Genomic DNA, 24,808 nt, shown 5'->3' with positions numbered 1-24,808 from the left:
GATTCAAAAGATATAGGAATGGAAATCCCAGGTCTCCTTAATATTTTTCTTCATATAAGCACCTTTGACTAAGATCCCTACAAACTTTCTACAATCGATTTCAATTGTAATTATATGTTATCACAGGGTCTCAAAAACCAAGGGCTCCCAGATACTTCCTGGCAGCATCCCAGTAATAATGACCCTGGTCATGTGAGTTTTTGCTCTAACATTCAGTACATGTAATGCATTTATGAGGAAGGCAATGGCTCAGAGCTCTATTGCTAGTCGATCACTGTGAAGCAAAAATATGGCATCTCAATGGGTGGACATGAAATTAGAAACACAACAAAATGATGGAAAGGAGAAAACTCGAGAAATAAATCAATGCCTCTGCAATGGCATCTGTGAGTTTATTTTGGAAGCCGGGTCCTCTTTATGAAGGTACAGTCATCACTGCTTTATTAAAATTATGGATAATATTATCATTCTGGTATTTTTATCACTTTTGCAAAGAACGGAACAGACCAATATCTTTACACTGGGAAAAATTTGTTTACAGTTATCGGGACTTGGACAATGTTATTTTTTCCATCGAAATTTCTTTCCACATTCTGAAACTAAAGTTTAACCAAACTTTTCGTTTTCCCTTTAAGTTATCCTTATCAGGTTGCAAGACTATGTAGGAGGCCAGAAGGTGTTTTCTCCCGCCTCCCTTGTTGACAAACATTTCCGTTCTTAATGTCACAATCAGTCCGTGGTATTCGCATAAAGCTGCTTTAATAATTGCAAACGTATGATGAAATAAAAGCTTTTTTTTCAGTTCTAGATCAGTTTCACTCAGTTAACCAGATTCAAATTTCTTGTCCTAGGGACTTTGTAAAGGAATCTATGAAGCGCATTGTACATTTTTTTAAAAATATTGTAATTTGTAATATACATTAGAAAGTTCCATTCCAACGACTCGCGGTGGCTGAATAACAAAAAATGTAAGATTTTAACTCAAAGAGGAAAAAGTCCTGTTTCAGTATAAAATTTTAAAAAATGGAACGATTGAAAATTTTGCAACCAATTATGTGAAAAAGAAAAACAGTTGTGCCATTTTGAAAATAACCATTTACCATACATTCAACATAACAGGATATATGATCATTATACTTGCAGATGGGGACTTCGATTAACCATTAGTTTCTGTTATCCGTCACCATCTACAAAAGGCGTGAGTACCAACAAACAGACATCTTTAAAATTTTCCAGATTACTTTTACACCCTTCTGTATAAATCTAGAAATGACTGCACTGTATGATGGCGGAAGTGACTAATCGTCTGTGGTGAAGGAGTTGAGTTTGACCTGCAGTGCACCACAAACCCATTGCTACCAGTCACCATTGTGTTGCCTACTGGTCTCAGTCGAGACAGAATAGCCTGCATGTTCGAATGAATGTTTTGCTTTGGCTGGAATGTGACAAAATGGATAAAGGCTTTGAAATTTTGAACAATGATGAAATTGTTTCTAGTATGACTACCATTGAAGAAATTAATGACGATGAAGGATTAGTTCTTTACCAAAAACCTACAACTAGCCACTCAGACACAGAAACAATGTTATCAAAGTGCATCGACTGCTTAGAAATGCAAGAGGTGGCAAATGCAACACAGATCATACTTCTGCGCAAGATAATGAGCATCGCCACACAGAAAGTTTGAGCCTCAAAAACACAGAAGGCGATGACAGATTATTTTAAATTACTGTAGCTTAGGTTTATAGTATTACAATACATTTCTGCACATTACTACTCTTATATTGAAGTTTAGTATTGATTGTTTTGTAAAATTAAATACAATATGCATGTATTATTCACTTCTAAAAGGCTTTTATTTTCATTTTCGTCCCAAGCCCTCAGTGAAATCCTGTTACTGTACATATGCATTGAGATTTCTGTTATCCCTATTCGGGTATCTGTCACAGCCTGGTCTGGATGGTGATGGTTAATCGAAGTTTTACTATAATAGTCATTCGGTTATTGTTATCACAAACACGAGTCCCGATGCAATCACATTAAGCGGTGTGGACTGTATTTTTTCAAAGCAATTTACATACTTCTTTGGAAGGAGTTTTTTTCAAAACCAAATAAAAACATCTAAAATAATAAAATTAACATTACAGTCATGACACAAAGACCAAATATAATTTAACAAACATGAAACGGCAATAAATTCTGTAAAAATAGGCAGACAGATGTGTCAAATCACATCAGAAAAAAAATAATAAAACAATATCGAGCATAATCATTAAGATATTGACTGCCCTCTTGCTAGAGATGAAGGTGAAGCAGCACCAGCAGCTTTCCTGGGAGTAGGTGAACACGATGCAGAATGTGCTCGAGCAACGGTTGGATGGGAAGATGGAGATGAAACAGAAGAAGCCCTGGTTCTTCTTCCACCTTGGCTCGGCCTGTGTTGCTGCGATACCGTGGATGATTTCAGATCTGCGCTGGCAGACGCCGAGGAACTTAGACCCGATGGTAGCAGCGAAGAAGGCAGATCAAACGACCCAGAGAAACGTTGGTACATGCTGTTCGCTGGTTTTTTCTTTTTCTTCTCCCCGTGTTTACCTTCAATGCGGGACAGCTGCTGCTTCGAATTGATTGCTTTTTGTAGCAGTTCTCGTGTGCTACGGAATGTGTTCTGGCTTCTCTGCATTGATTTCACAGCACTTGAAAATAATTAAAGATTGCTTTAATTGTTAATCAACATAAAAAAAATCAATATGATGTCAGTTCATTAAATTGAGACAACAACCTAATCAATACAAACTATCATACAAAATTATTCATGCATACGAGGGCTAATCAGACTACTACACCAAACACCAACTCTGGCCCATATCGCTATATTGCAATTTACTGCCATTAATGAGTTGGGTTGGAAAGAAAGGTGCCATCTATCGGTGGTGCCCTCATGCTCATTAGAGGAAAATATCTTATCTGTATTCTTCCCCGGCTTTAAACTTGGGACCGTGACAGCAACCCTCATGGTGGAGCATCTTGCCCCTCTGGTACACAGCTGATTAGACTATAGTACCAACTATATATATATATATTGTTCCGGATAATTTTTCACAAGACTTTGATATTGCAAAACAAAAAGTGGTTCAACGGACAAACACAGATTTATTTACAAAACAGCAATTTACACGTATTTACAAGCTAATCAGAGAGCTAACAACTTTCTCGCAAAGTTCAATCACAACTGACTTTTCATCGAGTCTCTCTAATCTGGAATCTCCCTCTTGTGATTGCCTCACTATTTATAGCTCTGGTCGAAACTTCAAGAAAAAGAATATTCCACACATTTCTATTTCATAGTACCAGATTTGTGGCACCACTGTCTGGAGGGGTGGATCCCTCTGGAATGTTCTTTGCCAGCCCTCCACCAATCGCATGTCTTTGCGCTAAACCAAAACCGGTATTAACTGCTGTTGCCAACAGAGTTTGATACAAATACAAATACAACGCCACAACAGGCAAAATGCCCAACGAGGTGGCTGATAAAAAGATGCCCATAAAAATATGGTTGTCATATGTTTCAAAAATACAGCAACCCAATTAAAAATGCAATTAACACAAATTACAAACAATATATACACATGATAAAATATTATACAATGCCCATAAAGAATACTTATGGTTGTCTTATTCTAAGAATGGATAGCTTCTCGATTTACCCCAACATGTTTATCGTATTTCTTTTTAAACGTGTCAATTGTGTTACAATTTACTACCTCCGGGGGTAAGCTATTCCATTTATTAACAACCCTATTGGAGAAAAATTCCCTGCGACACCATAACCTTGCATTGTCCCTCACCAATTGATACTGGTGTCCCCTTGTAAAAGCAGTCGATTGGCGGTGTACTAAAAGTTCATGGTCCATCCTATCCATCCCATTGAAAATTTTGAACACTTCGATCATATCTCCTCGACACCTGCGTTCATCCAATGTAAACATATTCAAAAAATGAAGTCTTTCTTCATAACTCAAGCCCTGTGTGCCAATAAGGACACGCGTAGCTCTTCTCTGCACCCCTTCAACCAAGTCTATGTCCCTCTGTAGGTATGGTCTCCAAAACCTTACAGCATACTCCAGTCCAGGACGAACTAAGCCTCGAAAAAGCGGAAGAATGACTTTAGGAGAACGCGAAGAGACCTTTTTGAAAATGAGACCAAGCATTCTATTCGCTTTTTTGACAACCGCTGAACAATGTTCAGAAAACTTAAGTCGCTCGTCAATGAGAATTTCCAAATCGGTGACTCTAGTTGCATCCGGGATAGTGACACCATTCAACTCGTAAGAGAACCGTGGGTTGTTCGAACCAAAATGAGCGACCATGCACTTATCTACGCTAAACGTCATGCTCCATTCATTTGCCCATGCTGCAATCTTGTTTAAGTTGGTCTGGAGCAACTCCCTATCGCTTTCATTTCCGATTACCCCCATTAGCTTCACATCATCTGCGAATTTGCTAGTAATTCCATCGATACCCTGATCGAGTTTGTCGATAAAAAGTGAAAAAAGTATGGGGCCAAGGACACTTCCCTGAGGAACTCCACTTGTGACGTCTGTCCAACCAGAGAATTCCCCGTTCACCATAACTCGTTGCGACCTATCTCTTAACCACGATTCTATCCAATTCAGCAAGTTGCCCCCTATTCCAATCTCGTGTAAACGCTTCAAGAGTTTGCCATGTTGGACCCGATCGAATGCTTTCTGGAAATCAAGGTAAACAACGTCGACATTTTTGCTCTTACCCAAAGCCTTAGTCACGTAATCATAGAAGCAAAGGAGGTTAGTTACACATGACTTCCCCTTCCTGAACCCATGCTGATTATCCGACAATACATTATTCTCGTCTATCCACTTCACAAACTGCCTTTTGATGATAATTTCCAAAATTTTCGAGAGGGAGCTCGTCAAACTCACTGGACGATAATTAGACACCACTTCTCTACTACCCTTCTTAAATATCGGAACAACGTTAGCCAGTTTCCAATCTCTCGGGACGATACCCTCAGCAACACTACTCCTGTATATCTGTGCGACTGGCCCCAACAATTCATTAGCACCTTCCCTGAGAACCCTGGGATAGATATCATCTGGTCCTGGTGCTTTGCTTGCACATACATTTCTTAGAAGATTTAGGACCTCCACGTCTTCCACTTGAATATCGTTGAGCGTTTTATTACCCCATGCAACACCCGTATATCGAATATCATTATCTCCATTAAAAACCGAAGCGAAAAAGTCATTGAAAGCACTACACATGCCTACATTGCTCTCTACTTTTGAGCCTCCTATCGAGAGGGGGCCAACTGTCCCCTTACATCCATTATTGACGTATCGAAAAAATGATTTTGGGTCAGAGCCAATGTTATCTGCCAACCTAGGAATGTTAGGAATGTTATCTGCCAATCAAGGAAACAGTTATTTTTCGGATATTATGCTGAGGTGAGCTCGGAAAGAAAAGTCATCACGTCTCTGCCGGGACGCAAGAGGGCCTGGGTTCGTGTCCCGGCGGAGACGTGATGACTTTTCTTTCCGAGCTCACCTCAGCATAATATCCAAAAAATAACTGTTTCCTTGATATCTCTAGCTGAGAAAAAAGCCATCTATATCTCTATAGAGTTTGATATGTTTGAGAGCCATCGAACAAACCACGCCATCTATTATATATATATATATCATAATATATTGTAAAATATTCATTTTTAATAGCAAATTTTATGGCAATACAGTCGAATCTCGTTTTAATGAATACAGCGAAAATCTTGTTTTAACAAACATTTTTCTCATCTGCCAGATAATTTTTCATAGGAACAATGCAAAAACCTTTATAATGAAATTTCATTATAGTGAAGTGATTTCTGAGGTCTCTTGGAGTTAGTTATAACAGGATTCGACTGTATAATCATTTGATCATTTTTGTCGCACCACAATCATTTTCTGCACACAAGGGCTAATTAGACCACGACCTACAATTTATTGCCGATTCCGAACGGCAGGCGTGATTTTTTATACTCATCCAGAGGTTGATGAGCTAACCCCTCGATGGGGGATTCCCTGCGGTAGCAATTTTTGCTGCGGTCATGTTACCGTTTCTGTTGTACCCCTGCATCAGGAAAGTTTCCTGACAAGGACACAAACCGGGTATCGAACTCGCAACACCTCTAAACATCCTTTGGTACTTTAGGCAAGTATCTTTTTGACCTGGGCTACCGTGCCCTGGGATTTGACTGTATATGAAAAATTGATGATGAGAGGATATAGAATTTTAAAGCAGTAAAGGAATGAATGAAAATTGGAATGAGTGAAAATCAAAATTAATCAAAACCAATTTCTAGGGCTCTCATGGGGGAGGGGGGGGGGAAGAGACATCCTGCTGCTGTTGGCTTAAAGCAGAACATTTCTAAGAGCACTTTGAGCCTCAAAGGCTTAAACAAGGGCTCGATCCCAATGTTCTGCTAGTGTACTAATAAAATCAATAATTATAAAACAATCTCAAAAAAGACATACCATAATTTCCTCCATATAATCTGCAAATTATCTGTTAAAAAAAGTGGTTAAACATTAAGGAATACAGATTATTTACCGCTGCGGACAATCTGTAGAAAATGATGTTATCAGCCTGATGAGTATTCTGATGAGTCTGAATTCGAAGGTTTTTGATTGAACAGTAAATTATGTTTTGTGTGTAAATAATGCTATTGTTTGTAAACAAATTTCGTTAATTAGCGTATCAATGGATTCATTATTGAAACACTAGGTAAGTTATTATTAGCTTTTTTTTTAATCCTGCGGATAATACGCCACCATGGAATTGTGCATTTTTTTTTTTCTTTCTTTAAATTTTGCATGTGGATTATGGGCCACTGAGGATTATACGCAGGAAAATACGATATAATGTTAAAGCCAAAATCATGTTGTCCAGAAAAATATTAAAAGCAGAAAATGCAGTCAAATCTGTGTATATATATACTTTGTGGCGCGAGCTGATCTCCCCATTAAAAAGTCTCGCCACAGAGAGCAACAAGCCTACAACGATAAATCATTCAATCATTACACTTCACTCATAGTTAAAAAAACTGGTGGCAGATGGCAGCACTACACACATATATAACAAGCATTACACAGAAACAAACTTCACGTCAGGTTTCACTACACGCACATTCCAACATGTACCAATTCGTTAGAGATTCTGCAGAGGAATATGGACGAGGTGCATGTCTGGTGTAGTAGGAGTCAAATCTGTATAAGCTATAATAAAAGTAGATGCAGAAGAGACGCCACTTATTGGAATTACAAATAATGTTGTCATTCGGGTGTATTGTTATCACTTTTACAAAGTAGTAACAGACCAATATCTCAACATGGGAAATTTTGTTCACAGTTGTCAGGACTTTAGTTTATGATATTAATTTTTTTTCATCGAAAGTTTTTCTTCTTTTTGCATATTTTGAGGCTAAGATTGAACTAGATGCTTTTTTTCCTTCCATAAGTTATAGCTATCAATCTACAAGACTATGTACAAGGTCAGAAGGCTCCCTTATTGAAAAAAATTTCCATACTTGGTCCGTTATGTCCTAATAGGGGCTGTATTAGTCGCTATAATCCATGTGCATATGCATGTGTAAATTAGAAAACAATTGTCCCTTTCTGCAGTTCATGGTCAGTTTCTTACACAAATACAACACCACAACAGACAAAATGCCCAACGAGCTGGCTGATAAAAAGATGCCCATAAAAATATGGATGTCATACATTTCAAAAATACAGCAACCCAATTAAAAATGCAATTAACACAAATTATAAACAATATATACACATGATAAAATATTATACAATGCCCATAAAGAATACTTATGGTTGTCTTATTCTAAGACTGGATATTTTCTCGATTTACCCCAACATGTTTATCGTATTTCTTTTTAAACGTGTCAATTGTGTTACAATTTACTACCTCCGGGGGTAAGATATTCCATTTATTAACAACCCTATTAGAGAAAAATTCCCCGCGACACCATAGCCTTGCATTGTCCCTCACCAATCGACACTGGTGTACCCCTGCAAAAGCAGTCGACCGGCGGTGCACCAAAAGTTCATAGTCCATCCCATCCATCCCATTGAAAATCCTGAACACCTCGATCATATCTCCTCCACACCTGCGCTCATCCAATGTAAACACATTCAAAAAATGAAGTCTCTCTTCATAACTCAAGCCCCGTGTGCCAATAAGGACACGCGCAGCTCTTCTCTGCACCCCCTCAACCAAGTCCATGTCCCTCTGTAGGCATGGTCTCCAAAACCCCACAGCACACTCCCGTCCAGGACGAACTAAGCCTCGAAAAAGCGGAAGAATGACTTTAGGAGAACGCGAAGAGACCTTTTTGAAAATGAGACCAAGCATTCTATTTGTTTTTTTGACCACCGCTGAACAATGTTCGGAAAACTTAAGTCGCTCGTCAATGAGAATTCCCAAATCGGTGACCCTAGTTGCATCCGGGATAGTGACACCATTCAACTCGTAAGAGAACCGTGGGTTGTTCGAACCAAAATAAGCGACCATGCACTTATCTACGCTAAACGTCATGCTCCATTCATTTGCCCATGCTGCAATCCTGTTTCTGGAGCAACTCCCTATCGCTTTCATTCCTGCTTCTACTCCCTATTCTTACAACCGACTACATTCACAGACCCTCTGTCTGAGGACTTTCACAAGGGAATCTATGGAAAGTATTGTACCTTATAAAAAATACAACCTTTGACAATAAAGTTCAGTGAATGAAGTCAGAACGGCCAATCTGGCAACACTGGCGAAGCAAAACGCTGCACATGCGTAACAGCAGGTGTTGACCATCTGCCGCCACCGTTGTTCAGTTGAGCGTCGTTTGTGTTCCGTGAAAGACTTGTTTTACAAAGTGCTTGTTTAGTGCATTGGTCTTAACTGAGAACAGGAAGATCCACAAGGAATTTCTACCTGAGGGAACGACGATGAATGCTGCAAGGTACATTGAAATTTTTACCCGTTTCATGAAACGTCTGTTCACGACAATGCTCGCCCTCACACAGCCAATATCGTCAAACAGTTTCTGGCAAAAAACGGGGTGGTGCAAATTGAACATCCCCCATACTCACCAGATCTCAATCCTATCTCAATCCTCCAGACTTCTTCCTATTCCCACGATTCAAACTCGCTTTGAAAGGAAAGAGATTTGACGATATTCCTGACATCCAACGGAACGTGACGAGGCTTTTGAACTCCATCCCAAAAGAATTCTTGCAAAGTTTCCAGGACATGTATAGGATATCTCAGCGGTGCATAGCAATGGGAGGTGACTATTTCAAAGGACAGTAAGGTAACTTTCATTAACATTTCATCTACGTTAATGTTACAGGACTATTCACCGAACTTTATTGTCAGAGGTTGTATAAGTACTCATTGCCATAAAAATTTGCGCACCAAGAAATAATTGTGGGATCAAAACGAAAGTTGGCCTGAAGGTACATGTCGGGCAGATATGCAAATGATTAGAAATGCAGCGTGATTGCGCATTGCATAATGCCACTACAGGGCGTTGAACTTCGTTCTCCTTGGAGTATAAAACAGGTAAGCAGAGCTTGCTGGAGTGTATTTAATCGTTTGCAAAGGAAATGCTGAGGTAGACATGCCGTTACGCCGCCGTCGAAGACCATATGAGCAGTTGTCAGAGTTCGATAGGGGAAGAATCATCAGGATGATGAAAGCTGGGTGGTCAGCTCGGCGAGTAGCTCGTCAACTAGGCCGTTCTGATTTTACTGTGAGGAGGTGTTGGGACCAGTGGACAGAAGAGACGTCATTTACATGGCGACCAGGTTCAGGACGCCCTCGACAGACCAGTCGTCGAGAAGACCGTCACATCATCCGAAACGCACGCGTAGAGCCAACTGCCTCATTGGCCGCTATCTAGACACAGGCAGCAGCTTCACTACGGGCCCCTGTGTCTTCCCGAGCCATCGCAAGGCGCCTGGCTGAAGGACATCTGGTATCGCGGCGCCCATTACGTGTGCTGCCAATGACACCCACCCACCAACGCCTCCGTTTGGAGTGGTGTTGAGTACGACGGGATTGGACTGCAACGGAATGGAACCAGGTCGTCTCCAGCGACGAATCAAGATTCAACTTGAGCAGTGATGACAATCGTGTTCGTGTGTGGAGGCCCCATGGTGAACGCTTCAATCCTGCCTTCGCTTTACAGTGACACACCGCTCCCACAGCTGGTGTCATGGTATGGGGTGCTATTGCTTACGATACACGGTCACCCCTAATATTGATCCATGGCACAATGACAGTCCAGCGGTACGTCCGTAACATCCTTCAGCCACATGTGTTGCCACTCATGGTAGGGCTCCCAGGAGCCATTTTTCAACAAGACAATGCTAAGCCACACACAGCAAGGATGTCACAAGACTGCCTCCGCCACATTACCACCCTTCCCTGGCTTGCTCTATCCCCAGATTTGTCACCAATCGAGCATATCTGGGATCATTTGGGACGGCAAGTTGGACACCCTACGAGGTTGGTCGAACTAGAGGCGCATTTACAGCAACTGTGGAACGAGATGTCTCAGGACATCATACGGAACTTGTATGCCTCAATGCCCGCTCGTATCGCATCGTGCAATCGCGCTAGAGGGGGGTCCAACTACTATACAGTCACATAGTCACTTGGTGAGACACTTCTTTTTTCATCAATCTTCTTAGCAGGTGTGTGTCTTAGCACTATCAACAGATGTGGAAATGCTGGATTTGTAGTTAGGGGTACATAAGAGATATTAAAAAATAACTATTTAAGAATTTGCTAAAGTGTTTGAAACGGAAAAAGTTCAAAACTTCTAGAGTTTGAGGAAGGAAGAAGAACAGTAGAGTGATCATGAAGTTTCCATGGAGTTCCAGTAAATCTGCAAGAATGCAAAACAGATTCTTTTTCCTATCACTTGAAGCCCCCAAAATAGGCAGTAAAGGGTTTGAGCATATCAGGATGATCAATATCAAAAGTTGAATTTATTTTTCAATCGTAAAACAATCAAAAAGAAAATAACAAATTCCCAATGATCTATAACTTATATTCAGTGATACAAAAATGACATCAGCAGTTCAGGTATGAGCAAGAGGGTGCAAAGACAATTTTTTACACACTCAAAATAGATTAACTCTTAAAACGGCACTGTGTATAGGAACTGGCATTTTCAGTTTATCTTATGTCTCATAAATTATGTCAAAAAATTAGAAAAAGTAGGATGGAGAGAGGGTACCCCCCCCCCTTAGACAACATAATGACTTGGCTAAAAGAACAATTTTAGGCCAAAACAGTGCACTAGCAATCACCGATAATTCTTTGCCGTGTCTATCCACAATATAAATTATACATATTCTTTTTTGGAGTCTTCCACAGTCAAGTCTGTTAACTCTCTTCAAAAATGCACAGCGAACTATAAAGACTCGCAAGTTTTTTAAAAATGACAATCTTTCAAGACCACTTCCAAAAGCACCGTGCAAAATGTGTAAATCACAAGGTCCGATATAAATAAGTCAAGGTGAAATAAGGTGAATAAGTAAGGGAATCATCATTTGGCATTATATCGATGATTCCCTCTTCAATTGAAACCAATTATACAAATTTTGTTGATAGGTTTTGGTAAAAAAAGTAGGACAAAAACTAGAAAGTAGCACAAAACCGTGAAAGTAGGGCATTTTACCAAAAAGTAGGAAGAGGGAGCCCTGATCCAGCACCTCCTACAGATAGAAGGCTTCTGCATTGTTTGCCATAAATGCCATTCAGACTACCTAGCAAGTTTGCCACATTTTGAAACACAGCATTCTATTTCGTTTCTTCTTATTTTGGCGAAGAATCTTCCTGATTGGCTCACAAATACCGCGTAGTAATTGGATGTAGGGAATTGAAATCGCCGATTCTGAGCCCGATCATTTCTTTTCCTCACAATATTGATACTGGCATGAGCAGGGAATTTTTTTTTCCCCTGAATATTCTGAGGGAAAATGGACTACTTACTGACATCACAAGGGACTGCAAAGGCCTTGTGAGGAGGTGCTGCCTGATCACTACTATTTCAGTGATCCAATTGCAAAGCTTGATGAATTAAAATAGACTCTTGAAACACGTACCTGATCAGATTTCTACAGCTGTCATTTGATGAAGAATAGAATTTCAGGATAAAATGCATTTAGAGAATGAAAATTAGGGCATTTTTTTTGCATGAATCCTAACTTCGTACAGAAACAAATATAAAAGGGACTTTTGAAAAACAAAGCAAGGATTTTTCCCCCTTTAGAAAAATATGAAATTTTGCCAGTGATCGCAGATTAGTGAAAAAAAGTCACCAATCATTGCCAAAAATAAAAGATAAAATTACCTATCATTACTGCACTGAAATCAAATTGTGCCAATTAAAAAAAACATCATCAGGCCTATAAACGAGATATACAGACTTGAAGGGTCATGTACCGCTTAACATGGGGAAAAGTTAAAATATCATTAAAAAAATGACAGATTTCAAAAGACTTTTTTCAACTCACGAATCAGTTCAAACAATGGCAATGTGACTACATTAAACAGCGCATGCACATCATGAACACATTCCTCCGAGGAATTTAAAAAAAAAAGTCAGTACATGTCGGAAAGCATTGTGTATATGTTGGGTTGCTACAGTAAACATGGTTATTTAAAGGCATATGTGCTATATGTTTGAACTGCTGCCATCTGTCTTCTAAATTTGGAAGCAACAAATCAAAAGGTAATTGCTGCTTGAATATAGATATGAGTTCATGTTGTTGGACTGATTACTATTTGTGGGGGGGGGGGGGGGGGGGAGAGCGACTTTACGACAAAGGAGACCAGTTTGTGAGTGCACACTTTGAGGTGGAAAAACTAAAGAAAAAAAACTTTCAATGCAGTGACCAAACGACATGGTGTTTTGGATAAAATTACAGTGACAAAAAGCATCAGAAATGGTCTAATAATAGCCTATTTCACACATTTCTATGAGGCTGCAGCATTCTGTGATTCATTCAAAATTTCCTACATTATATTTCACAAAATAATCAAACATGGAAGATGGAAAAATTATAACAACTTACTTCACAGAATACTCAAGATCATAACACTTCCCTTGCAGCTCTCTCTGCAACTGCGAAACTTCCAGCTGCGGAAAAAATTAAAACAAATTTTTCAATGACATATCAACATAGGAGTACGTTACTTATATCATATTTGTCAAATCATCAATTCTCCTTAACCTTTCACGATTGAATCATTATGTACAACTTTAGCAAAGAAGTGTGGTCGAAGCATGCTTCAGTCTTTGAAAGATCTAGGCATCTACATACCTGTCAATCTGGGGGTAAACCAGTGATAAACTGATGTATAGCAAAAGGCAATATGCAGTCAATGAAGACATTACATACCTTTACACTTCAGTTAAATACAGTTTTCAAAATAGATGACAGCATTAAGAATTCACACACAACACTAGAAACATACTCAGACTGTAAGGCAAACATGCACACTTCTAGCACAACTCATTCAGTAATTGATAGTCCATGGCGATATACCTGAGTTTTGCTTGATTTAAAAGAAATTCATTGCAGACAGTACCATGACACTAAATGATAACACTCAGCAGTGTTCTCTTTGAAGGGACTGAAGGCAACGCAGTCTTAATACATGGACCTCCCCAGGGTTCAGCCCAGGAACCTCATGAAAATTAGATCCGATTAAAATTTTCAAGAGTAAGCATCTAATTTGGTAGGCAGGAATTCCTAGCCAGACACGATGTCTCAGAAAAATCACTTGTCCAGGGAAGGGGGAAACACGATGCTCTTAATACGCTCTGACCAAAGGTACAAATGAAATTGTTGTTGGTCAATTAAGATTCAGTAAAAGGAGGAGTGACAGAAGATGGACTTTGTCTCATCAAAAAAAGTTTGTTATAAATTTTCTTGAAGTTTTTAAGTATCACTGTGTGTACAAGTGCCAATTGCAGCCAGGGAAGATTTCAGGGACTTACCCACTGCACAATTTTAAAACCAATCATGACTATAGGTGGAGTCCCATAGTTCAGCATATCTTTTAATCAGTTTAATCACTTTCTGGGAAAAAATCTTAATACATGTGGGCTGTCCGGAAGGCTTATGTGATAATGAGAGCTGGTACCATGATTTTCAACAGAAAGTACGTATATAAACTGGTAGGCTGGTTCTTGCAAGTGAATGAAGCCAAGGAGCACCATTTTACCCGAAGGGGGTAGGGTCCATCATACTGTTGAAAAAGCTGCATTTATTTAGATTTTTTCATTACAATTATTATAATCACATGATTACGAGGGGGGGGGGGGTGAACAAATACTTAATTTCAAACCCTCTGAAACACATATTCTTGGCAGGCCCAAACTGATATTTTGTGTATCAGTGTAGCACAGGGTTTCTTAACCTTTTGTGGTTCACAGACCTTCAGCGAGCATATAAGTTATTATTCTATGGTCAATCAGAAGAGATGCACAGCGCATCATTAAGATGTACATGTGGTTTAGTAGTTAGAGTGGTGGGTGACTGCTGTTTTGTAGCAAGGTTCAACTGTATAGTGCTTGAATGATCTTAAATTAAACACTAAATTGTTTTATCAAAATTTGTCTTTTTTTTAAAAAATAGACTAAAAAAATTAAAAGTACAAAAACATACTCGTTTCAGAACAAGTTGCGGAAGTGATTTCTGGATGTGCTCCTGCAATCTATAGCATGCCAGAGATGGATCGTTAGCGAAAATGTGCATATTCTCAGAAATTTTCTCAGAAGCTAATTTGATAGAAAATAAATAGGCTAAATAAATCATTATACGTATGTCATAGATATAAATATATACAAGATACAAAATATTAGCCAGCATGGATTCAGGAAGGGAAAGTCATATGCAACCAATTTTCTTTCTTTCTATGATCATGTGACTAAGTCTTTCAGCAAAAACAAAAACCTTGATGTTGTGTATCTCGATTTCTAAAAAGATATTTGATCGGGTCTAACATGGCAAACTCTTGAAGTATTTACATGAGATCTCTCGGCAATGGGGGCAAATTGTTGAATTGGATAGAACTGCAGTTGCAGGATATGTCACAGAAGGTTATGATTAACAGAAAATTTTCTGATCAGGTGTCACAAGTGGAGTTCCTCAAGGAAATGTTCTTGGACCCCATACTTTTTCATCTATTATAGATAAACTCGATCAGGGTATCAATGAGATTGTTAGCAAATTTGCAGATGACGTGAAGCTAATGGGGGTAGTTCAGAATCCAAGCAATAGGGAGCTGCTTCAGACAAACTTGAATATGATCGTGGCATGGGCAAATAAATGAAGCATAAATTTTAGTGTCATCAAGTGCACGAATGCTCATTTTGGTTCGAACAACCCATGTTTCAATTACAAGTTAAATGTTAATATTATTAAAGAGGTAAATAGAATCACCGATTTAGGAATTTTCATTGGCAAGTGGCTTAGGTCCTCTGAACATTGTTCCACAGTGGTAAAAAAAGTGAATAGAATGTTCAAATTTATTCATAAAAACAAGTCTTCGCATTCTTCTGAAGGCATCCTACAATTTTTCAAGGGCTTAGTTTGTCCTAGACTCAAGTATGCCGTAAGGTTTTTTGTGAGACCATACCTACAGAAGGACACAGACTTGCTTGTGGGAAAAGCCATGCACTTGTTGGAACACAGGGCTTGAGCTAGAAAGAAAGAAACTTGATTTTCTGAACATATTTAAATATGAAGAAAGCAGGTGTCCAGGGAAAGTGATCAAAGTGCTTAAAATTTTCAATGGGATAGATAGAATGGACCATGAACACACCATCAATCAACTGCTTTGACAAGGGGACACCAGTACCGTTTAGTAAGGGACAACTCCAGGTTGTGGTGTCAGAGCAAGGTTGGTTTAATTTTACCCAACCAGAAAAAACCAAGGCTTTCAAAAAACCTTGAAAAACCCACCAAACATTATCCCTTAAAACTGCACTTACGACACAGTTGCTTTCTAATGGCATTATTGAATTTTCATATTATAACGAAAGGAAAACGCATTAATAAATCTATGTATTTAATGTGATTTAGATTATAGGGGTTAGGGAAAACCCATTATAATGAGATGCAAAACAAAATCCCCCCCCCCCCAAAAATGTAACGAGTCACTACTGATATAATAATTACATAATTTCCATACATTACTAGGTCTATTATATTTATGTAGGCTACGGCATATATAACTTGTTTTCCTCATGCTCCGGTATCATAAACCTGAATGAACCCGAAAAAAAACCATGAAAAAACCCCAGTGGGTTGTGTTTTTTTCTGAAAAGAAAATCCCAGGGCTTTTGCCAACCCTGTGTCAGAGAGAATTTTTTTCCAACAGAGGGCTGTGAATAAATGGAATAGCTTACCTCTGGGTATCATGAACTACCCCCATAACTGACGCATTAAAAAAATATGACATGTTAGGATAAATCTAGAAACTATCCATACCTGGAATAAGACAACCACAATTTTTTTAAGGCTGTGTATTTTATTTCATTATAATAATTAGTTTTTATTAGTCTTATTTTAGTGTATTAGTTTTTACGTGATAGTCCCTCTTATTTTGGGGGTTGCTGTATTTGGTATTTTTGACAGCCATTTGTTTTAGACATCTTTTTTCAGCCACCCCATTGGGCATTTCGCCTGTTGTGGCCATCGTGCTTGCATTATATGAATACCACATGCATTTTTTACACTTAATGTATGGTAAATTGTGATTTAATAATGAACATCAAGAGATTTTTCGGAAGAAAATGTTCGACTTTTCACTAGTTTAGAAATATACACATGAGAGTTTAATTTAAAAGCTATCGAAATGACTTCTTAATATTTATCACATCAGCTTGATTGCAACTGAAACTTGAACAGCTGATTTATAGCCGATTCTAGGCAGCAGCTTATAATTGATCTATTCACTTTTCATATCTCTCTTGTTAAGAGGTTGGTGCAATAACTTTTCTGTTTTGGGGATGGGGGGGGGGGGGAGATCTCTTTTTTTCATTACTTTTATTACCAGACATGTGTCCCGCTTCTCATCTGATACAGATATCAGAGTCTTCCCGAAGGTCGAACGAGCCTAGAAATCCAGCCAACATTTTCTCTTCCCCGTCAATGGATGAAGAATCAAATCAAAATCACCCTCAATGCACGGATGCATATTAAATCTTCAAATCTTAATCATCAATAAGAATCAAGAAGAATAGATGGCATGATATCTGTAATCTTTGTCTTGAGCGTCTTTTGCGGGCTTGTCTTGTCAACCCTACACCTCTTCAGACTCCAACCGATATCCTCTTTGCATATTCTCAGCGTTCCTGAGGGGAGATTTCTGCAGTAGCAACATGTGCTTTGGGTCATCATTGTCACCATCATCTATTTTACCTCTGAAGGCCAAAGCTAACCACAAATCCTCAAAGACAGGAATATGTAAACATAAACGACACTGCTCCGATTTAATCGTAATAACAAAAAAATAAATGTGTTCATTGAATGGCTGGTACATATAATGGAGCATTGTTTTTACGTTTGTGTATGTTTTTATTATGTCAATATACACAGCCAAATCACAGCTGTAAATAACACCATGAGAATGGCTGTTTGCATGATTCATATTTCTATGGTGTGCGAGTTTCGGGCCTAATATCTACATTAATATTCACAAATTGAAAATAAAAATTTAAAATAAAAAGAGAAAAAAAAGTTTTTCCACTTTGTTTTTCAAAAAAAGTACCTTTCTTTGCTTTTACTTCTAATTCAGCATCCACATACGTAACTCGTGTCGGCGAAGACACAACATCAGTAGAATAATTACACGAATCTGTAAAAATGATCAAATTGATTTCATGCTGAAACAAATCAATCGGACACTAGACAAAACTACTGAAATGCATTAGAATGTTCTAAAAACTGATGTAGTAATAGTTAATGTGTTGGGTTGCAACCAGAGGCCTTGGCGCTCATAAGAGTAGCTAAAGTCTGTTTTCACCTGAAATTTTAAGTCATCAAGTACTTTATAATGTATGCGAATGTTAAGGGCCATTTACAAGGGTTTAGTTGGTAAATTATTTAATGGTTAAGTACATAAGCGGGACAGAGTCCGGTCTTCATTTTCCAATGAAGTTGCTCATGTTGCGACAGATTTTAGAGCGCTTGACGACTTAAAATTCAGTTAACTATTCTATCACTTAGCTCATGTAAACAGACTTTTATACAGGGCCGGAACTTGACGGGGCAACTGCCATGGTCTACAAACTTTAGGGGAGAGCAACCAATTTTTTTTTGGGGGGGGGGGGCAACATGTTAAAATTATGGAATTTTACTGAGGAGGGGACCACTGAATCACGTTTTCCCTCTTCCCCCCAACAGAAACCCTAGTTACGAATCTATCCTAGCATCGTGGAGTCATTTTGACCCCAGCAAGTATTAATGCATTTTAAAAATCAACAAGAGAAATTTTCATAAAAGCAATGGATTTTTTTGCATGACTTCATTCATCTATTTCACTAAATAATTTTTCAATTTTCTTTAATTATTTCATCAAAAAATGGTTTTTTACTACGACACATTCGAAACGAATGGGGGGGGGGGGGGATACACAAGTTTTGAATTATTTTTTTTAATTGTATATTAAATTTTTTTAACGCAATTTTCATGATTAAAAAATGGACAAATATAATTGAAATATATTCTCAGAAAATAAAATTGACAAATTAACATTATATTTACTATATAGCAAATATAATGTTAATTTGTCAATTCGTGAATATATATATATATATATATATATATATATATTATTCATGAGCACCAAAACTAGTCTTATTCTAAGTCAGAAACACAGTACTTGCAAACAACACCATGACATGGCGATCACACAGATCTCACGCACAACTTGTAACATATCGCTCCACGTAACATTTTACCAATGTCTTGTCACCCGTGATAACCCCCAGTTAACCAACTAACACTAGGTTTTTTCCCTGGGTGAAGACAGAGTTGTTTTATTATGGATTGATATGATTCACTTATATTGAATAATATATGTATGAGTAATTATATTTAAATACCTAAATATATGTCTATTAGCGGAGGGCCACTTATATTACCTATATGTCTAATTAGCAGGGGGTAGTGGACTTCCACTGGTTCCATATATATAATCCATTGTCTTGGTCTCTCACCCACAATAGCCTTACTGATATTGTGGGGAAAGTCTAGTTGGCTACCTTCATGATTATCGAACTATTGCCAACCAAAAATACAGAGTACCCAAAATAATTATTACATCAAAAATATACAAATCAACGAATTGATGCCATAGTTTTCCCACTGTGTCGAAGATATAAAGTTCATCAAGTGCGCGAGAACAAAACAGTTCACGACTAGTATAAATAGGCCAGGATAAAACTGAAGCAGTGTATACATTCTTCTTCTCGACTTCGTTTCGAATTGACTCAACGTATCTGATAGGTTGATAATTTCCACTAACAACTTAATGTTGTTTTGTTCTTCTACTAATGTCGTAATGTAATCCCTTGGTGCGAAGCATAGTTTTACTACTCTGACGGTCCAAGTAGTCGATATATCATGTTTTCCTAGTCAGTTTATTGTTACTTTGCTATATGTTTTAGTCAACTTAAAGTACTTCCTGAAGGTACCGGATGATCAACAGGGTGTTCCAGAAGTCTGGAACCATGCGAGGGCCTTGGAAGGAGGTCAATCATAATACTCAAAACTCGGTGTGATGTGTCATGATGATGAATTATTGGGTATGATCCTGTATACTCAACTAGTATTTTGTGGTTCCTGAGATGAACTTTTATTGAGAACTTTCGTCTCACTTGAGTGTGTATGAAGCCTGATTGTTGTCGTCGCCATAATGGACATAAAGAAATACAAATACAAATACAATGCCACAACAGGCAAAGTGCCCAACGAGGCGGCTGACTGAAGAACATCATGGATCCCCGGGCCATTTTTTTTGGAGGCCCTACCTACTACTGCTACACCCCAAATGGAACCCCCCAACGAATCGGTACATGCGGGAATGTGCGTGTACGTGTAGTGCAACCTGACGTAAAGTTTGTTTCTGTGTAATGTTTGTTATGTGTAGTGCTGCCATCTGCCACCAGTTTTTTTTTCTAACTATGAGTGAAGTGTTATGATTGAATGATTTATCGTTGTAGGACTGTTGCTCTCTGTGGCGAGACTTTTTAACAGGGAGATCGGCTCGCATTTGTGCCTTGAAGTTGGGAACCACAGAAAACCAACTTCAGCCGACCACCACTGTGGGGTTCGAACCCGGATCCTCGCATCGCGAGTCCGCCACTATAACCACTCGACCACCACAGTGGCTGTCTAGCTGAATTTATAGATAATTTATGGCTGAGACCACTCCTGTTATTTGCTTGATATAGGAACTGAGTAATCTGATGTCAAAGTCAGAGTTAAGTTAAATGTTAAAAATTGAAACTTACAACTCCTTTTTTTTTTTTTTTTTTTGCGTAAAATAAATGTTTTGGCTTGAAATTTGCTGTAGTCCTGTTATAATTGCCTGATTATTTAACATGGATCCAAAAACAACGTTACAGTCACATAATTACGCTACAAACTCACCAATAACGCTATCCCCATTCTCACCTCGGGTATGCAATGTTTCACCATTAACTTGACACTGTTATCGAGAAAACTGGCGCTTTTCCAATAAACCATTCTGATCTGAACACTCCGGCCGGCAGACAAAAAAAAAAGATCTACACAAGTGGTGCGGTGGGGTGATTTTGACCCCACATGGAAACAATCATTGGCATGGAACAATGATTCCCAACGTGGGCATTAACCCCCCCCCCCCCCCGAGGTGATGAAAGTTCCAGGGGGGGGCGGTAGAAGCTACGGGTATAACATAGGATGCTATGGGTTTGATTGAGTTGGGGGGGGGGATGGGTGAGAATAATTTCTGAAGAAGGGGGCGATGGGACAAAAAGGATTTGGAAACTGATATAGAGGGAAGAAAAAGTAGAAAAACATCATAAATTAGTCAAACACGTGTAAACAAATAGCTTGAAAGGTACCAAAAATAAGATGGTTCAGATGCATTTCTTTCTCAAGGGGTGGCGTTCTCAAGATGAAGAACATGTGTGGGCTCAAAATGACGCCACCACGCCAGGTAAAAGTTGAAATATTAATGTGAATGTGTTCTTCGAAAATAATAAATAATTTATTATCATAAGAGTTTCCATATTGATCTGCTGATCTTGCTTAAAATATTCAAAAAACTCTTACAACTGAATTAAAATAAATTGGCCTGTATTGCATGACTCCAATGTAATAACTTGATAAAAATTGTATATGTATAGCTGACCGATGACTGTTCCAAGAGGTCATCAATTGATGTCATGGCTCACACAAGGTGGAATAGGAGCAGACAGGGCTCTGAGGCCCATGTTGATTTGTTTTTTCCACCATAAATGAACTGCAAACGACCATGGCTATTTATCTTACATACATATTTAGTATTCGATTAAATTTACCAGTCGCCCTCAGGGGTGTGCGATAGATGCAGCCACACAGGGCCTGGTGCTTGAAGGAGTTCCGCATGTGTGGTAATATAAAAAGAGCACTAATTTTTTTTCTACATTAGAACAACGTAGCTATGTTTTGACTACACCAATCATAATGATTATTACAAATAATATAACTAATAAACAAGAATTATTCGTAACTCGAAGGGGCCTCACAGGTCATTTTCTCTACGGGCTCTGTGTCTAGTAATTGTGGTCCTGTAATTAACATAATAATGAGGGTCTACTGACATTTTATTTTGGGCTCAAAATTAGTTAAACTTGCATTATAATGCAGTTATTATAAACCAGAATTAAAACAATAGACGGATTAAGTGCAACAAATTCATCAGCCAGTTTTTGGACCCTCAATACCTTTGTTTTCGGTTGTTTTTCTTCCTTTCAAAAATTATGTTTTTTAGTGACTATTTTAGGCATTTTTACAGCCTTTTTGCCTGCCTATTTCGACCATTTTTAGTACCTAAACTTCCTGGCTCTAGTATAATAACTACGTATTCAGGCCCGTCATTTCGAGGGTCAGGGCAGGGCCGTCTTAAGAGCATCATAGGCCCCAAGGCTAAGTGATTTTTCTGAGGTCCTACCTGGTCAATTGTCAAAAATTCACCTACTTCTAGTTTTTCTGAGGCCCCCTCTTCTCTTGTGGCCCCCGGGCCATACCCTGGTGGGCCCATGCATTAAGACTGCACTGGGTCGAGGGGGGGCGTTGGCACCCCCGGTTTTTGAAAATACGCTAAAAATGGTATCTATAAACTGAAGAGCCAAAAAAAACTGGTACAGGCATGCGTATGCAAATAAAGAGATATGGAACCAATCAGTACGGCGCTGCGGTCAGCAACACCTATATAATACAACAAGTGTCTGGCATAGTTGTTAGATCAGTTACTGCTGCTACAATGGCAGGTTATCGAAATTTAAGTGAGTTTGAACGTGGTGTTATAGTCGGCACACAAGAGATGGGACATAGCATCTCCGAGGTAGTGATGAAATTTGGATTTTCACGTACGACCATTTCACGAGTGTACCGTGAATATCGGAATTCCGGTAAAAAATTAAATCTACGACATCGCTGCTGCCGGAAAAAGATCATGCAAAAACGGGACCAACGACGACTGACGAGAATCAGTAAACGTGACAGACGTGCAACCCTTCCGCAAATTGCTGCAGATTTCAATGCCGGACTATCAACAAGTGTCAGTGTGCGAAACATCATCGATATGGGCTTTCGGAGCCAAAGACCCACTCGTGTACCCTTGATGACTGCACGACACAAAGCTTTACACCTCGCCTGGGCCCGACAACACCGACATTGGACTGCTGAGGACTGGAAACATGTTGCCTGGTCTGACGAGTCTCGGTTCCAATTGCTTCGAACTGATGGACGTGTACGGGTATGGAGACAACCTCATGAATTCATGGACCCTACATGTCAACAGGGGACTGTTCAAGCTGGTGGAGGCTCTGTGATGGTATGGAGCGTGTGCAGTTGGCATGATATAAGACCCCTGATACGTCTAGATACGACTCTGACAGGTACGTAAGCATGCTGTCTGATCACCTGCACCCATTCATGTCCATTGTGCATTCCGACGGACTTGGACAATTTCAGCAGGACAATGCGACAACCCACACGTCCACAATTTCTACAAAGTGGCTCCAGGAACACTCTTCTGACTTTAGACACTTCCGCTGGCTACCTAAATCCCAAGACATGAACATTATTGAACATATCTGGGATGCCTTGCAACGTGCTGTTCAGAAGAGATCTCCACCCCCTCTTACTCCTACGGATTTATGGACAGCCCTGCAGGATTCATGGTGTCAATTACCTCCGGCACTACTTCAGACATTAGTCGAGTCCATGCCACGTCGTGTTGCGGCCCTTCTGCGTGCTCGCGGGGCCCTACGCGATATTAGGCAGGTGTGGCAGTTTTTTTGGCTCTTCAGTGTATATACACACACATACATTGAGTACATGTTCTTTGCGCCCCCCCCCCCCGGGAAAAAGTTGAAATGACGGTCCTGTACGTATTATCAATAATTTTAATTAGTAACAACTATTAGAATCATTATAATAATTATCATAGTCACCAACAACGGAAGCCATAATAAAATATCGTCGCCCACAGAAATTAGGCACAAATAACTATTTGAAAAGCTGCTTCTTCCAAGGAAATTTCATCAAGAAGTAAGGCTGTAAACAAATCACTCTGGACGGCTTTGACTTGATTGTTTTTCTTTCTGCCATCTGCATGGAGAAAAATAAATTCTTTTTTCACTTTGGCTGGCCATATTTTTCTTGAGCTAATAAATAATTGCTAATTATGCCATAATTAGCATATGGTCACTGTGGTCGTAGTGATGGACTCGCATCGGGAGTACCCGGATTCAAACCCCACAGGCGGCACAGTGGTGGTCGGCTGAAGTTGGTTTTCTGTGTTTCCCAACTTCAAGGCGCGAATGCGAGCCGATCTCCCCGTTGGAAAATTTCGCTACAGAGAGCAACAGGGCTACGGTGGTACAAATATTCAATCATTATACTTCACTCACAATTTGAAATATAGAGTCAACCCTCGTATGCGAACAATCCAGTTTACGAACAACGAAAAATGATTCGGTTTACGAATTAGTCTTGGTTTAAAAACACACAAAAAGTACTCAATCTTGGCGGAAGGATATTTCAGTAGTCTAGACTCTAGACCAGCGGTTCTCAACCTTTTTTGACTTGCGGAGCCCTTTTTTGTACATAATTTTTATGGCAGAACCTTGTAGGCCTCTTTTATTTACTTATCTATCAAATTTACTGATTCATTTTATTTTCCTCGAGTCGCGGCGGAGCTCCTGAGAGTTGCACACGCGTGGAGCACCAGTTGAGGACTGCTGGTCTAGACCAATGATTCCCAACGTGGGTGTTAACGTCCCCTTGGGGGACAATGGAAAGTTCCAAGGGGGTGGTAGAAGCTACGGGTATAGCATAGGATCCTGTGGGTTAGATTGCGTTAGGGGGGGGGCGATGGGACAAAAAAGGTTGGGAAACTATGGTCTAGACCAATGGTTCTCAACCTTTTTTGCACATCCCCCCCC

At 39.3% G+C, this 24,808-nt stretch overlaps 1 protein-coding gene across 1 annotated transcript; it reads right to left on the bottom strand.

Moving 5' to 3' along the window:
- Positions 1–2,147: 2,147 nt before the first annotated feature.
- Positions 2,148–24,036, bottom strand: LOC149085716 (BLOC-1-related complex subunit 8). The gene is made up of 5 exons (XM_089232109.1): positions 23,816–24,036; positions 17,878–17,964; positions 14,769–14,881; positions 13,170–13,234; positions 2,148–2,696 (listed from the first exon to the last, which is right to left on the bottom strand). The coding sequence occupies exons 1-5, from the start codon at positions 23,829–23,831 to the stop codon at positions 2,273–2,275; spliced, it is 705 nt and encodes a 234-aa protein (XP_089088235.1). The 5' UTR covers positions 23,832–24,036; the 3' UTR covers positions 2,148–2,272.
- Positions 24,037–24,808: the final 772 nt, after the last annotated feature.

Source organism: Pholcus phalangioides, unplaced genomic scaffold, assembly GCF_987345545.1.
Source record: "Pholcus phalangioides strain wild (caught in Gottingen) unplaced genomic scaffold, Ppha-v1.0 ptg000005l_1, whole genome shotgun sequence".
NCBI classification, from domain to species: domain Eukaryota; kingdom Metazoa; phylum Arthropoda; class Arachnida; order Araneae; family Pholcidae; genus Pholcus; species Pholcus phalangioides.
The sequence above is the reverse complement of the archived record's forward strand: the minus strand, read 5'-3'. Positions and strand labels throughout refer to the sequence as shown.

What these genes read in the sequence shown, in the direction of transcription:
- LOC149085716 (XM_089232109.1), bottom strand. An exon ending in AGAAGTAAAAGCAAAGAAAG is followed by an intron (nt 14,882 to 17,877) that starts GTACTTTTTTTG and finishes CTATCAAATTAG; the next exon opens with CTTCTGAGAAAATTTCTGAG. An exon ending in CGCAACTTGTTCTGAAACGA is followed by an intron (nt 13,235 to 14,768) that starts GTATGTTTTTGT and finishes TTTTTTCCGCAG; the next exon opens with CTGGAAGTTTCGCAGTTGCA.